This window comes from Corvus brachyrhynchos, unplaced genomic scaffold (genome assembly GCF_000691975.1).
Source record: "Corvus brachyrhynchos isolate BGI_N302 unplaced genomic scaffold, ASM69197v1 scaffold433, whole genome shotgun sequence".
NCBI lineage: Eukaryota > Metazoa > Chordata > Aves > Passeriformes > Corvidae > Corvus > Corvus brachyrhynchos.
The window spans coordinates 130102-142824 of NW_008236935.1; the positions used below are offsets into that span (position 1 = coordinate 130102).

Here is a 12723-nt window from a genome sequence, read left to right on the forward strand (position 1 = left end):
GGAGAAGAGTTCTGAAGGTGTGGTATAATTTTTTTTCCCCTTCTTTTAGGTCTGTTAATAAACTTCTTTATATTCTTTCAAGTTTGGTGCCTGCTTTGCATTTCTCCTAATTCTCATCTCACAGAAGATAAACAGTAATGAGTATCTTGGACCAAACCACTACACTAAATTGGTGTTTCTGCCCAATTACAAACCCAACCCGCAGCAGTGCAAAACACTTGCTTTCCTCATATTTGCTGAAAGAGAAAGATCTTTTTAAATTTTGAAATTTTTATTTCAAGAGATCTTGAAATTTTCAAGTTAGACCATACTCCCAAACTGTGCAGTTAAAATTTATTTACATATTTTCATGCCTTCCTCTGCAGTCTTCCATACTCAGATGAAGAGGCCTTCCTCAGCTAAATTCACAAGCGAAACTGGTAATGACTCTTCAGGAGCAATACCAACCACTGGTGCAGGTCCAAAGTACATAATACTCCTAATTTTGTGTGGCTGAAACTTTTCTAAATACAATATTTTTTTGTTTTTTTAAATAGTCCAGAAAATACTGTAAATATGCTTTGTCTTTTTAATCTGCTTTTTGTAAGTGCCAGAAGTCTGAAAAATAATTATGTTAATAAGATACTTCTTCTCCTATCAAATGCTGTATTCATCTTGAGTTACAAGTTCCAGCCAGGAACCTCTAATTTGATTTATTGTTCCTGCAGTTTCTTGGAAAGACTGAACAGGGTTTGATGGTATGTTACTCTCAGTCTTAAGTCCAATTTATCTTACATGTAATTTCCAATCAAAAATAGCATTTTGATCTTTCTTATGGTTTAAGAATTGCAAATGACTTTTGTATTATTTGCATTTGCACCCACTTAAGTCAGAGTGATAGTAGAGGGTGGAGGTGAGCAAGCACAGTGATATTAATATGTCATATTAAACAGTTTTGGCTTGTTTTGGTTGCTTGGGGGTTTTCTTGTCTTTTCTTAAGCACTTTCTGAGCCACCATAGAAGGACTGTAAGATTGGTTCAAGGCCTGCATAAAATAAAATTCACTGACACTAAGGTGATACTGTCAGCTTTTTTCCCCCTAATTCTTCCTTAGTATTTTTGAATAGCTGTAATATAAAGCTGAGATATGTTTGTTTCAATCTTGACATGCAAACTAGCACAGCTTTATCAATTTTAGCTCCCAACTTGGTATGATGCTTTTAAAGATTGACCTTGAGTAACCAGTAATAGTACATTGCTTGTTACATAACATTTGTCTGCATTCTGTCAATATATAAAGAGCGAATATTTCCTATCAGAATTAACAGCTGATGGTACCCAGGTATGTGCCTAACCTGGCAAAGAAAAATGTTCTGAAGTAGTAGCTTCAGAGCCAGTGTTAATAATTCTGTTCCATATGCAGGTGTAGTATGCATACATGCAGTGTGCCCTGTAATGGGGCAAGATCTCTCCTTACGTTACATTAACACTCACTGTGACTAGGAGGAGTGGTGTGTGTGCTGGCAGGGTTCCTACTGTGATTTTGGGGTTTTCTTCTTCATTTTCTGAGTCTGCATTGCTGGGAGCCCATATATCTCTTGTAAATTAGGGTAGCTAAAGCCTGCTCTGAATCAGTGGTTCTCGAATAATTTTTGCTCTGTGGGTCCTCCCTGGAATGGGTGTAAATCTACTGAGAGTGGCCTTTTATCTTGGGAGTAATCCACGAACTCCAAGAACAAGGGATCTTCTGGCCTCCAGAGGGAAGAGCTGTCATTTTAAGTGTGCATTTTCTCTTCCAGGTCGAGCTGAGCTTGCCCTGCCTGGGAACAGAGCTAGCTGGGTGCAAAGCAGCTCTGAGCCTGAAAGCTGTGTAATCAGGCTGGCGTGGCAAAGCAAGCAGGGAGCTGTTTGCCAAGCACTCCTGGACTACTGGACTCCAGAGGTGTTTTGTGCTTAGGCAGAGCAATGACCCCTCTGACTCCTTTGAAGGGTTTTGTAACACGCTTTCAATCTTTCAGGTGGGTGTGGGTGTAACGGTGTAGCACTGTACCAATTCCCAGCTCTCTAGTGGAGAACTTAAAGGCCCTGCCAGATCAGTCTTCTGGCTGGTCTGGGAGGCAGCATAATACAGGGAAGGGCTTCAGTGTCCGTCTGTGTCTATGCCGGTAGTGTAGACAAGCTATCTGCATGCACTGTGCTAGTCTCACTCTCCTCCTGTGGGTAAAAGTGGTGGTGAGGTTCCAGCAGTATGAATTGTAGCATGTTTTGGAGACTGCAGGACAAGTTTTAAAAGCACCTAAAAGGAGAGGGATATTTAATGCTCATCCCGACATTTTTCAGTGTGTGCCTTTGTCAGGGTTAGGAGGAGGCAGTCCCACAGCTCGACAGCTGGTTATTGCTGCAAAGGGTCCTTTTGCAGCCTCTGGTCCCATCATCCTGCCCCTCCCTTGCTCCTGCCAGTCACAGATGGGATTGAAAATAACCATACAAAAATAAGTGGTTTTCTGTACTTGTCTGGTGAGCAAAATGAGCTTCCTGAAAGAACAGCCAAACACCAAGATGGTTCTAGAGGAGAGAGATCTCCAGAGTGTGCAGAGAGCTGGGACTGCTCTGGAAACAGTTCATGACTTACAGTGCCTTACCTTCAGTGTGCTGGGCAGTCTGAAAGCAGTAGGATGAGTAGCCAGAAGAAGCTTGTGAAGCACCAAACAGCACTGAATGAGTTTGGAATTGTCATTTCCTATAAACTATCAGTAAAATTACAATAGGTCTTTGTTTCTTTTGGTTCAGATGTATGAGAATAATAAGCAAACCCCCTGGCTAATACTAACTACCTGTAGGAAATTGCAATGTTCAAAATGCTAAAAATGTTGTCTTTTATTGGAAACAAAAGGTTTAACATGTAATGTCATCCTTGCTTTAGCTATACAAATCAATTCATTCCCTTGGGCCAGAAAGGTTAAACCAGAAAGATATTGCTGTTTCCAGTACTGCTTACTTTTTATATATGCATTTATAAATTTTCAGGGTAATCACAGTACTCTTGCAAGCCTTAAATAGTCCTAAAAAGAATAGGAGGAAGTCCTAAACCTGTCTGTTCTGTAAGCAGTGTCTGTCATACTGGACTTAGTTGCAGTAAGTTACAGAATCCTTCCCAGATAAGATGCGAAATGGTGGAAGAACTATGAATTATTTCCTGTTTGATGAGAATGAGTGCTTTAGGCTTTTTTTCCTCTCTCTTTAGTAAGACTTAATTGTGCTATTGAGTTGTTGCAAGCATCAGTTTTGAGGCCATAGTTTTCAGACATGTGGTTTTCCTTCAAATTCAAATAAATAAACTTGGGTGTGTTATCAGAAGGCTTGTTGGTCTGTCCCATGATTTTACGGCAATTGTTTCATTTTCCAGATCTGAGTTCCATAACTTTTTAGTAAATTGGATCTATAGGGTTATTTGCCCCCACCCCACCTTTTTTCTTCCCCCTCCCTGAGTGCCTTTGATTGCTGAATACTAAGTTTAGATGTTTCAGCATCATCATTTTTCTTACCAGTTAGGGTGAACTTCCTTCTACGTCAGAAAATAATGCCTTCATATGATGGAATCAGTAATTTTTGCTGGTCAGATCTTTCTATCATGTGGCAGTGTAAATATTTTGTCCCTCTTATAGTCACTTACTTATTTTCATGTGTTTTCATGCTGTTTGTTCTGTGTATGGGAAAGTTCTGAAACTGTAACTTAAAGAAGAAAAAACAGGCAAACAGAACTTTTTCCCCAGCAAGAAAAAAAAATTTTAAAATCATATCTGGTGTCTCTCTGCCCCTCCCTTCCCACATCCAAGAAAGTCCTTCCTTTGAGATTATGCAATTAAATAAATTTAAGTACGACAGAGAATTCTTTGCCTAAAAGTAGGAATGGACAAAGAAAGGAGCAAGACCCTGCATATGAAAAGTGACTCATTGAGTTTTTCCCTAACAGAAGCTAAACTGATTCATCATATTGCATAAAGTTTGCAATACTACAGTCCAGTTTGATATTATTCTTTCAAAGATGACTATAATTGTGTGGGTTTATATGAAATTATATTAGATGACAGTCTCATATAGAAATTGTAATGTAAATCAAATAATGAAATCCAAAGCTACTTTTCTGCTATGTGCAAAATAAGCAAATGTAAAGTACCACTATACATGTCTTCTTTGAAAGTTTTAAAATATAAAAATGCATTATGATCTTTCAATGGGTAGACTCTTGTTTCTAGTCATCAGGGAGAAAGAGCGATGTTTTTACTCTGGAAGACTCCAAGAAAAATTGATTTTTCTCCTTGACTAATTTCAAGGTTTTTCAGGAAGCCTTTACTTTTCATGAATTAAACTTATTTTTGCTGTAAGTTAAACCACTTGTGAATCTTGCAGTGAGATGATGATTCCTATCAAACCTGACATTGTATTTTAAGGGACTTTGGGAATATATTTATGCTATCAATGTACTACAAAGTCTTTTTATGATATACACAGCAGTATCAGATGAAACCTAGGTTTCTGCATTCTTGGTGGCCATATGTCTTACTGTACCACATGTATTGTTCTCTCTTGCCCTGGAGAATAAATTGTGCTTTTGATGGAAGACTGGAGGATGATTTTAATTCCTTGCCTATTCCATGGGAGTATTTCAGCCAGACATTTAACTGAAATAAGGCATGTGATAAAATAAGCTCATGTGTATGTTTTCAATACTTTTCTTTTTTTTTTTTTTGTTCAGGGAATGAAATCCCTCTTACTCTAACCACAGGTGTAAAATTCTGTCATTTTTACCGTTGTTAGTTTCAAGGTGAAGAAAAAGCTGCTTGAGGAGATAATTTGTGGTTTTGTGAGGCTGCCTGACAGCTGTTAATAGAGATATAACTGGGTTTTTGTTACAGGTGAAATTTTGAATTCTAGAGAACATGCAGAATTAATTATCAGTTTACAAGGTGCTTGCAGATAATAATAAATAATAATGAATGAGGAGGGGTAGAAACTTGCCTGAGCTCTTTACTTGTGTATGCATGGCACTGGAGAAGTGGAATTAATGCAAGGGCATACATAGATTGCTTGAAATTAGCTGCTGAGGGCGGTGTGAACCACACCCCCTTTGTAACTCACATGTTGGTGAAATGTTGGTTAGACTCAGTTTTGTTACAGGGGGTGTCAAGCCAGGCTGAGCTCTCACACTGACATCACTGGGACTACTCATTCTTTGTGTGAATCACGGCTGAAACACCAAGAACTTGAGTTCACCAAGTGACAGATAGATGGAAGGGTATTTTTTGTGAAGATATTTGAGTGTTTACCTTGTTGAAAACAAGCAGTGCGATGTGTCTCTTGCTTCTCCTTGTCTGTTGGAAGTATGTTACAGTTTGTATGTGTCCCACTTCTCTTTTCTCTGCCAGTTTCCAGAAGTGAGCTTTCAAGCTTTGAATATTCTGTTGTTGTTGTTGTTGTCTTTCTCAAGAGATTTTAAGGTGAATTTTATGACTTCCACCTTTTTCCTAGTGTTTTGAATTATTCTGAGGTTAGCTTTTATTTAAAAAAAACACCCTTCCTTTCTTCTGTTTTTTTCTTCCCCAGGTTTACCTTGGTCCTTCTCTGCATGTATGTTTTGTGCTTTTTCTGTGTCATTGCTTCATATTAGTTTATAACAGATCTTGAGTTTCTTTTTTTCTTTCACTTATTCTTGCCTTTTTAAAATACTGTTAACCAGAATATTTTTGACTGACATCTGACCTGCAGTTTCAGAAAACATCAGAAAAATAATTTTTGAAAAAAAAAACTTGTGTGTTTTATTTAGGAAAAAAGCTGATGTCTATGAGCAAGCATGAAGGAACAGAAGTGTTTCAAGAATCTCTTTTCTCTGTTTTTTCAAAAGGAAGAATTCTGCAGGATTATAGAACCTGCTTTTCTTCATGCTGATTTCTTTTCTCACATGGACTGGCATGGGATGGTTGGTTCTTGTGTTCAGTAAATGCGATTCACTTCCATGTCGGGATCCCTCATAAGAATATTCGTTTTGTTTTCTCTTCAGTGCAATGAAACGTCCTTCTTTTTTGAAGCACGCAACAAGGTTACATGCAAACATCTCTGGAAATGCTGTGTAGAGCATCATACATTTTTCAGGTGAGTGATGCAGAAGTTAAGCTGTGTTTTCCATAGGGCCACTACCCTGAGCAGGAGCCTTGTTGTATCTGCAGAGAGGTGTAACAAAGGCTTGCTGCCTGGAAACACATTTTTGCTCTTGGTTATAGAATGCTTTTAAAAGCCAACACTTTAGAGTGATGTGAAACAATGTTTTTAAAATTGGGTAGTTTGGTGGTTTCTTTTTGAATGTCTTAGCATTCTTTTCTAAACAGTACTTCAGGTTGCATACAGTAGGTTTTAACAGAAATATTCACAAAAGTATATGGCAGGATTTAAGTTGCCATATAGGTTTTGATGTATTTAACCATCAGTTTTTCTGTAGCAGCATTGGCTTGAGTGAGGCCTTTGGAATTCAGACATTGATATTTTCTACAGTGCACAGAATTATTATTTTTTTCTAATAGAAATTCATTGAATTTCTGTAACATTTGGCTTACTTACTGAGGTGTATAAAATCTTCCCAGTACTGCACATCTCAAAGCACTTGAATTAACTGTTGCAAAAAGCACCAAGAGAAATGTGCTAGGGTGTCCAGTTGGGAACTGGTGGATGGAATTCTCAGGGCTGCCTTTAGCAGTGCTGTAAATGAGTGACCTGAGAATCCCTCCTGCAGTCTCACTGCTGTGGCTTGGTGGGTTTGCCTTCTCCCAAAATTAAGTGAAAGGCTGCTGGTGCCAGCAGCTTACAGTTGACTCTGAATTAGAGAGGTGTGTAGTCAAAATAGGAGGGGACAAACAGGTGACTTTGGGACACTTTCAACCCCATAAGAGTCTGTCCAGAGGTAGGGATGAAGAGGAATGAGCAGAAAAAAAAACCCCTTTTTTGAGCCCCCATTTGCGTTCTTTTTTCTTGACTTGGGAAGGGGACTATCATTCAGACATCTATGCTACTTTGTTGTTTTATTTTTCAAACTGCACAGGGTGCCAGAGAATGAATCAAACTCTCTGTCAAGAAAAGTCAGCAAGTTTGGATCCCTAGGTTATAAACATCGGTACAGGTGAATTTTTTTTTTATTGTTTTAACTTCTTTTAATTCCTTCTTCATTCCTTCTTTTTTCCACTTTCCTTCCAATGAAAGAAAACCCCACCTCGTATAGTTCTGAAGACAAAGGCCATTTTAACAGACCCTTCTTGGGAGTCTGGCAGTTTTGGGACAAATATAAATTTTTTATCCTTCTCCAGATCACCAGAATTGGTTGAGGCCTGCTATACCCTGTAGTCAAAGTGGGACCAGCTTTGGCAATTCTTTAAATCCCTATCTCCTTGTAAGTCCTGAAATTATGTTCATGTCCTAAAGGGGTTTTTCTGACAACTGGGGAGTACCAAAATGAGGGTGTGTCTTTCCTGACTTGAATAGGTGACAACACTAGATGAATGCTCAAGGCTCTAAGCCTTGAAAGATGCTGTAAACTTGAAATTAAGGGTGGATAAGGAGCGCTGTTTCCACTGCCATGCAAGAAACAAATGGATCATAATGAGTAAGGTTAATAATCATTAGCTAGGGAGATCTTTGTTACTTTGCCTGCTTCATAATCCAGATTATTTGAGTTATCACACTCTCTAGAATGATCTGGATTCTCCATGCTGTGGATAACAGGGAAATTATTGCCCTGCCTCTGTTGTGAACACTATATTCTGCTTAGTCATAGGAAGAGGAACATTAAAGTGAGAATAAAATAATTTATTTAAACTTAATAACTTACTTCAATTGTGCAGGGAAGAAAAGCCTAATGAGAATTCGGACTTCTACTCAATTTGTTGCCATCTGGGGCTGTGCTAGTGAGACTTCCTTATAACAGTTTGTTTTAGGTTGTCATTCTACATGCCAGAGGAGTAGCCCCTCACTGACTGGAACTGAATAATATTAAATATGTGTGAACAATATTAAATAAGTTTTCCTGGGAGGAAAACTTACAGAAAAAGTTCAGGAAGAAATAATATTACTTTAGAAAGTCATATGTCAGAATAGTCTAGGTTAGAAAAGGTCATGCTATCTTAAGCTATTCCTAAGAAACCAGCATTTTGTTTCAGTGGCTTATCTCCACTTGAAAATGCCAAATATAGGAGTGGTTGGCACAATCTTTTGATGATTTTGCCAGTGACTGATTCAAAACAGAATTCAGGGTAGTGCTACTCAACAGGAGAACCAGAGGTGGGATGACAAGTTAATAGCATTTTTTTTCAGTCTAACAATCCTCTTTGATAACTTTTCAAAGTGTTTTCTCATGATTTTATTGTGTTTTGAAGTGGCAAAACATCTTTGCGAATGACCAGAGACCCTTCTGTGCAGCTTCCGCGGCCTGACCAGAGCATTGAAAGGAGTCGCAGCAAGACTTACCCCAAAAGAACACAACAGACAGGTAGGTCCTTCTGTGCTGACCTGGGAGGAGATGTCTTCTTTTCTTTGGTTCATCTTGTCATCATAAGGTGACTCAGAACTGCTGCAGTGTCCTCGAGGATCTCTCAGAATGGATTCTGTGTTTTGCCTGAGGTCAGTATTTATATCTAAGCTTTACAGGATATAAAACCTCCAGCTTTCCAGATAAAATAAAAGAGTTGCTGTCGATTAAAGAGGATAAAACCCCATGTGTGTAGGTCTAAGGTAAAGGTTGAAAGGGAAGTTTGAAAACAGGCTGTGAGAACTTGTTTTTTTCTCAGGAGTTCTCTTTCTTGCAGACAAATTTTATACCTATATGTCTTGGTTAGTATCTCATTGTTTGGGCTATTTGACCCAAGGTGTCACTTATGCACATCCTCTTCCCATTTCAAGGGCAGTATCCCTTTATTTTGATATTAAGTGGAACAGAAGTTAGTGCCATGCAGTTTTAACATGCTTCAGATGTGTGAGCTGGAAATCTATTCTGCATGCAGAAGCTGTTGTGGCAAGCTGGAAGTTTTTACAGGTGTTAGAGGGAGTAGGATTTAGCATGGATCACAGAAGTCATGGCCTGAATAGTAGTAGATGCTTCCCGAAATTTGGTAATAGAGATGGCAAGCTCCAGGTCTGCGTATGATTATGTGGGTATTGCTTAGCTTCATCTGTGACCGAAGGCACACACAGCTTAGTCAAACTTGCATGTGGAGTTAAGTGTGTGTGTGTGTGTTTGCTATTTGTCTGGGCTTTAAAATGTAAACAGTATTTCTCTTTTATCATGGTTTAATATGCCACTATAAAATTTGAGAACCTATTTTTAAAAAGAGAGTAGATATCTTCCTCTGGAAACCTCCAGTGTTTATCCTGAATGCTGTATTTTGTCTCTTGACTCGGAAACAAAGCTGGTGTGCTCTGCCTTTTAGCTGCGGTGGCTCTTGAAATGTAAGATGATTAAAAGCATAGCCTTGGAAAATAGAGGCAGTTTACAAAATTTTTAAAAATTTATTTTTTTTTATTTTATTTAGTGTAAAAAGAGAAGAATTACTTTGCTTTCTTATTCTGATGTATTTCACTGTGTCTGCAATTTTAAGTGGGTGTCTGAGAGGACAAGAAGCTATTCACCCTTGAACCTAATGATTTAAACTTTTTGTTCAGCTGGACTGTCCTGTTCTTAGGGCAGTAGTTCAAGCCAAACAGCGTTTCCTGCCTCATTAGTCCCTGGTTCTGTTTGTGGAAATTTGTGTGGCTATTTGTCAACTAAAACTCAGCTCTTAGTTGAAAATAATGTTTGCCTTAGTCCAGGCAGTGAAAGTCAGTGTGTGTTGCTGCAAGGCTGTGCATGTGTTGTGTTTGCTCATTTTGATTTCAGTCTCTTTGGCTGGAAGCGTGAGGAAAAACTGAAACCTTCCTGTATCCTCTCCTGCTGATGTAATGTGATGCAGAATTCTCTGGGCAAAATGTGTTTGTTATTTTGGTGGCTTTAAACACTTTGTCTCACTTTAAAATAAAATGGCTGCTTTTTCACCATTTTACTTACGTGTAGTTGTGTAATCGCTATCATCTGTTTTCTTTTTTAATTCAACTTAATTGATTACCCATGTGTTCCAAGTGTGCAGTCATATTCCACTGGGGCAAATGTATTAACTCAGATGATACTAATGTTAAATGAATTTGTTTCATTTCCCGCTCAAAATATGGGCTAAGGGAAGAGAGCTATGTCTTTCAAATGCCATCTTCCCCTGTGAATAAGCATATTTTCTCCTCTTTTTTTTTCCTTTTATTTTGTCTTTGGCTATTCACAGTGATAAACTTTGAATATTCTTTCTCCATTTAAATAGGCTTTCAGAAGCTGAATGAGGACTAATGCTGCTTCTCCTCCCTGTCTCAGACAACGTGATAGTCTATTGCATAAAATAAATCTGCCTCTTTTCACCTAAAATTGTTCTTAGATATAACAAAGTGCATTTCACACAAAAATCAAGACTATTTGGCATATTTTAAGCATCGTTTGCTTCGATGTATTATGTAGATTTTATTTTGTAGAATATTTTTGTCTTGGAAATTAACCTGATAGACTAATACATTTTATGAGTTATGTAAAAGTTTCCCTGACTAAAATGTTTGAGAAAATCAAATGACATTTCTTCTTAAAATAAATATTCCTTTTGCATGACATTATGCAGATGGTCATCATTGATATCTAGTCCTTTGTTCTTCATTTTCTGTTTGTAGTATGATGTAATAAGATTAAATATGACTTGCCCAACATTTTAAACAGGGTGATTTTAGTTTGCATGTATTATATCTTAAGGTATTTTCTGTCAAATACACTTTAGTTAGGATTCAGCTGAACAGAGTCTTATAATTTAATTCTTTTTGAATGAAAGTCAGGTTTCCATTTACTTTCCCCAAATCCAACAACAGCTTACGAATAGCTCATATGAAATAACTTCCTTCCACCTTCTCTGAGTTCAGCATCTTTCCTCACCTGCTTCTTTCCCTTTCTATCTTTTCTTAAGACTGAGAAGTGAAATGTATTCAAGGCTTCATTTTTGCAGCCACTGCAGTTAGCCATTCTGATTTTGTTTTATCTTTTTTTATTTTTTTAATCTATTGGTACCAGTGATGGTACCAGCCACAGCAGTGGTTTTGGGGACAGTTAGAATGAGTGCATGACTGCAGCATATAAAATTGGCATTGCCTCCATCAGATAAGTGTGTGTGAAGTGCTAAAACCTCTAACCTCTGACATATTATTAAAATCCTTTCCCTTGTTTCTTCTTTTTGTATACGTGTGCTGGTGTTATAAACATAGTATGTGCTTTTTATATTCTTTTTCTGTCACCTGAAGGCAGAGGTTAGTTATCTCTAGCAGAGCTGAGCAGTAATGTTTCTTTGTCTTATTGGTCCATTAAAGTATGCTAAAGTCCTTAGGACTGCAGACACTTGGTGATCTCTGGGTTAAGAGCTGGAGCAGGTGCCCGGACAATCTGTTTTCAGTAAAAATATTTGTGGTTTAACAGAGAGATTGAAGGAGATGATACTGTGAACAGAGAGAAACTGTTTTTCGTGTATAAAAGCCACTGCCATTGATTGCTTCCCCTGATAGGATGCACAGCGCAGACCTTTTGGCTTTAACATGGCAGATTATTTTCCTAGAATACAGATAGCAGTGGTTTAAAATGCAGTAACCTGCATTTTGTCACTTGTTTGATACATTTAATATCTTGTTTGTTCTAGGGCTAGTGGAAAAATCCTATCAGGAAACTTTAATGGCTATGATTTGGTATTAGATTTAGGCTGTGTTTTTATATTGGTGCATGGGGGTTTTTTTTGCCGTGTGTTTAGGCTGGTATTCAAGTTGGGGCTCATTTAGAGAAAGGGGTTTTTTTGTTTTGTTCTGTCAAACCTTGTGAGTGAGATAAGTGTTACGTGTTTCATTTGCTTATTCCTCCTGTTTCAGCTGATAGAGAATTACAGTTGCATTTTGCTCTGGATTCAAATAATAAACTCAAACATGGAACAGGATCTCTTACTATTCTGTCTTACTCTCTTAGGGCCAGACCTATAATGTTCAGCTTTTGCTACATAGGGTGAAAGTATTCATTATTCTTTTGGCTGAATGCTGGATGTGAAAATCTCCTTGAGAACATCCTCTCAGGACAAACATTGATGTGACCAGACCTGTTGCTGTGGGTCTGAGTTTGTTCAGCGGTGGAAAACACATTGCTTAGGGTTTGTTGTTGTTTGGTAGCTGAGGACTTGGTTTGTCCCTGCCTTGCACATTGGGTAATTGAATAAACCAGGGCAAAATAAGTGCTGCCATTCTGATTTAGAAGCCAGGTGGAGAACTGGGTGTGGGTATTACAATTACAGTACTGTCTGTGTTGTGGTAATCCCTAAGCAATCACATTTTGCCACAGGTGCCTGTCACTACCCTGCTTCTCCAGCCTCAGCCATGGTTGAACTCTTGGTCTGGCCCAGTCAAAGTCTTCTCCCAGAAAATTGTGAGATTGGGTTTGAAAGTTAGAATTTTCAGAAAATTTATCTTGAGGTGATTTTAGCTATTTCCAAACTCATTTACTTTGAGCTTTATACTTTAAAGTTTACTTAAAATCCAATGTTTTGTAAAAGGATGGGTGTGACTGCTTCCGCATTTCAGTCATGGGGCGTGAGATGAACAAACTCTTGAGGCTACAGA

The 12723-nt window shown here is 38.1% G+C and overlaps 1 protein-coding gene across 1 annotated transcript in view; it reads left to right on the forward strand.

Moving 5' to 3' along the window:
• Positions 1-12723, forward strand: part of EPB41L4A (erythrocyte membrane protein band 4.1 like 4A) — a 74622-nt gene that overhangs the window by 28479 nt on the left and 33420 nt on the right. Inside the window, exons 12-14 of the mRNA XM_017728366.1 lie at positions 6038-6129; positions 7070-7147; positions 8397-8509. Of these exons, the coding sequence (XP_017583855.1) occupies positions 6038-6129; positions 7070-7147; positions 8397-8509 (283 nt within the window). The remainder of the gene's footprint in view (positions 1-6037; positions 6130-7069; positions 7148-8396; positions 8510-12723) is intronic.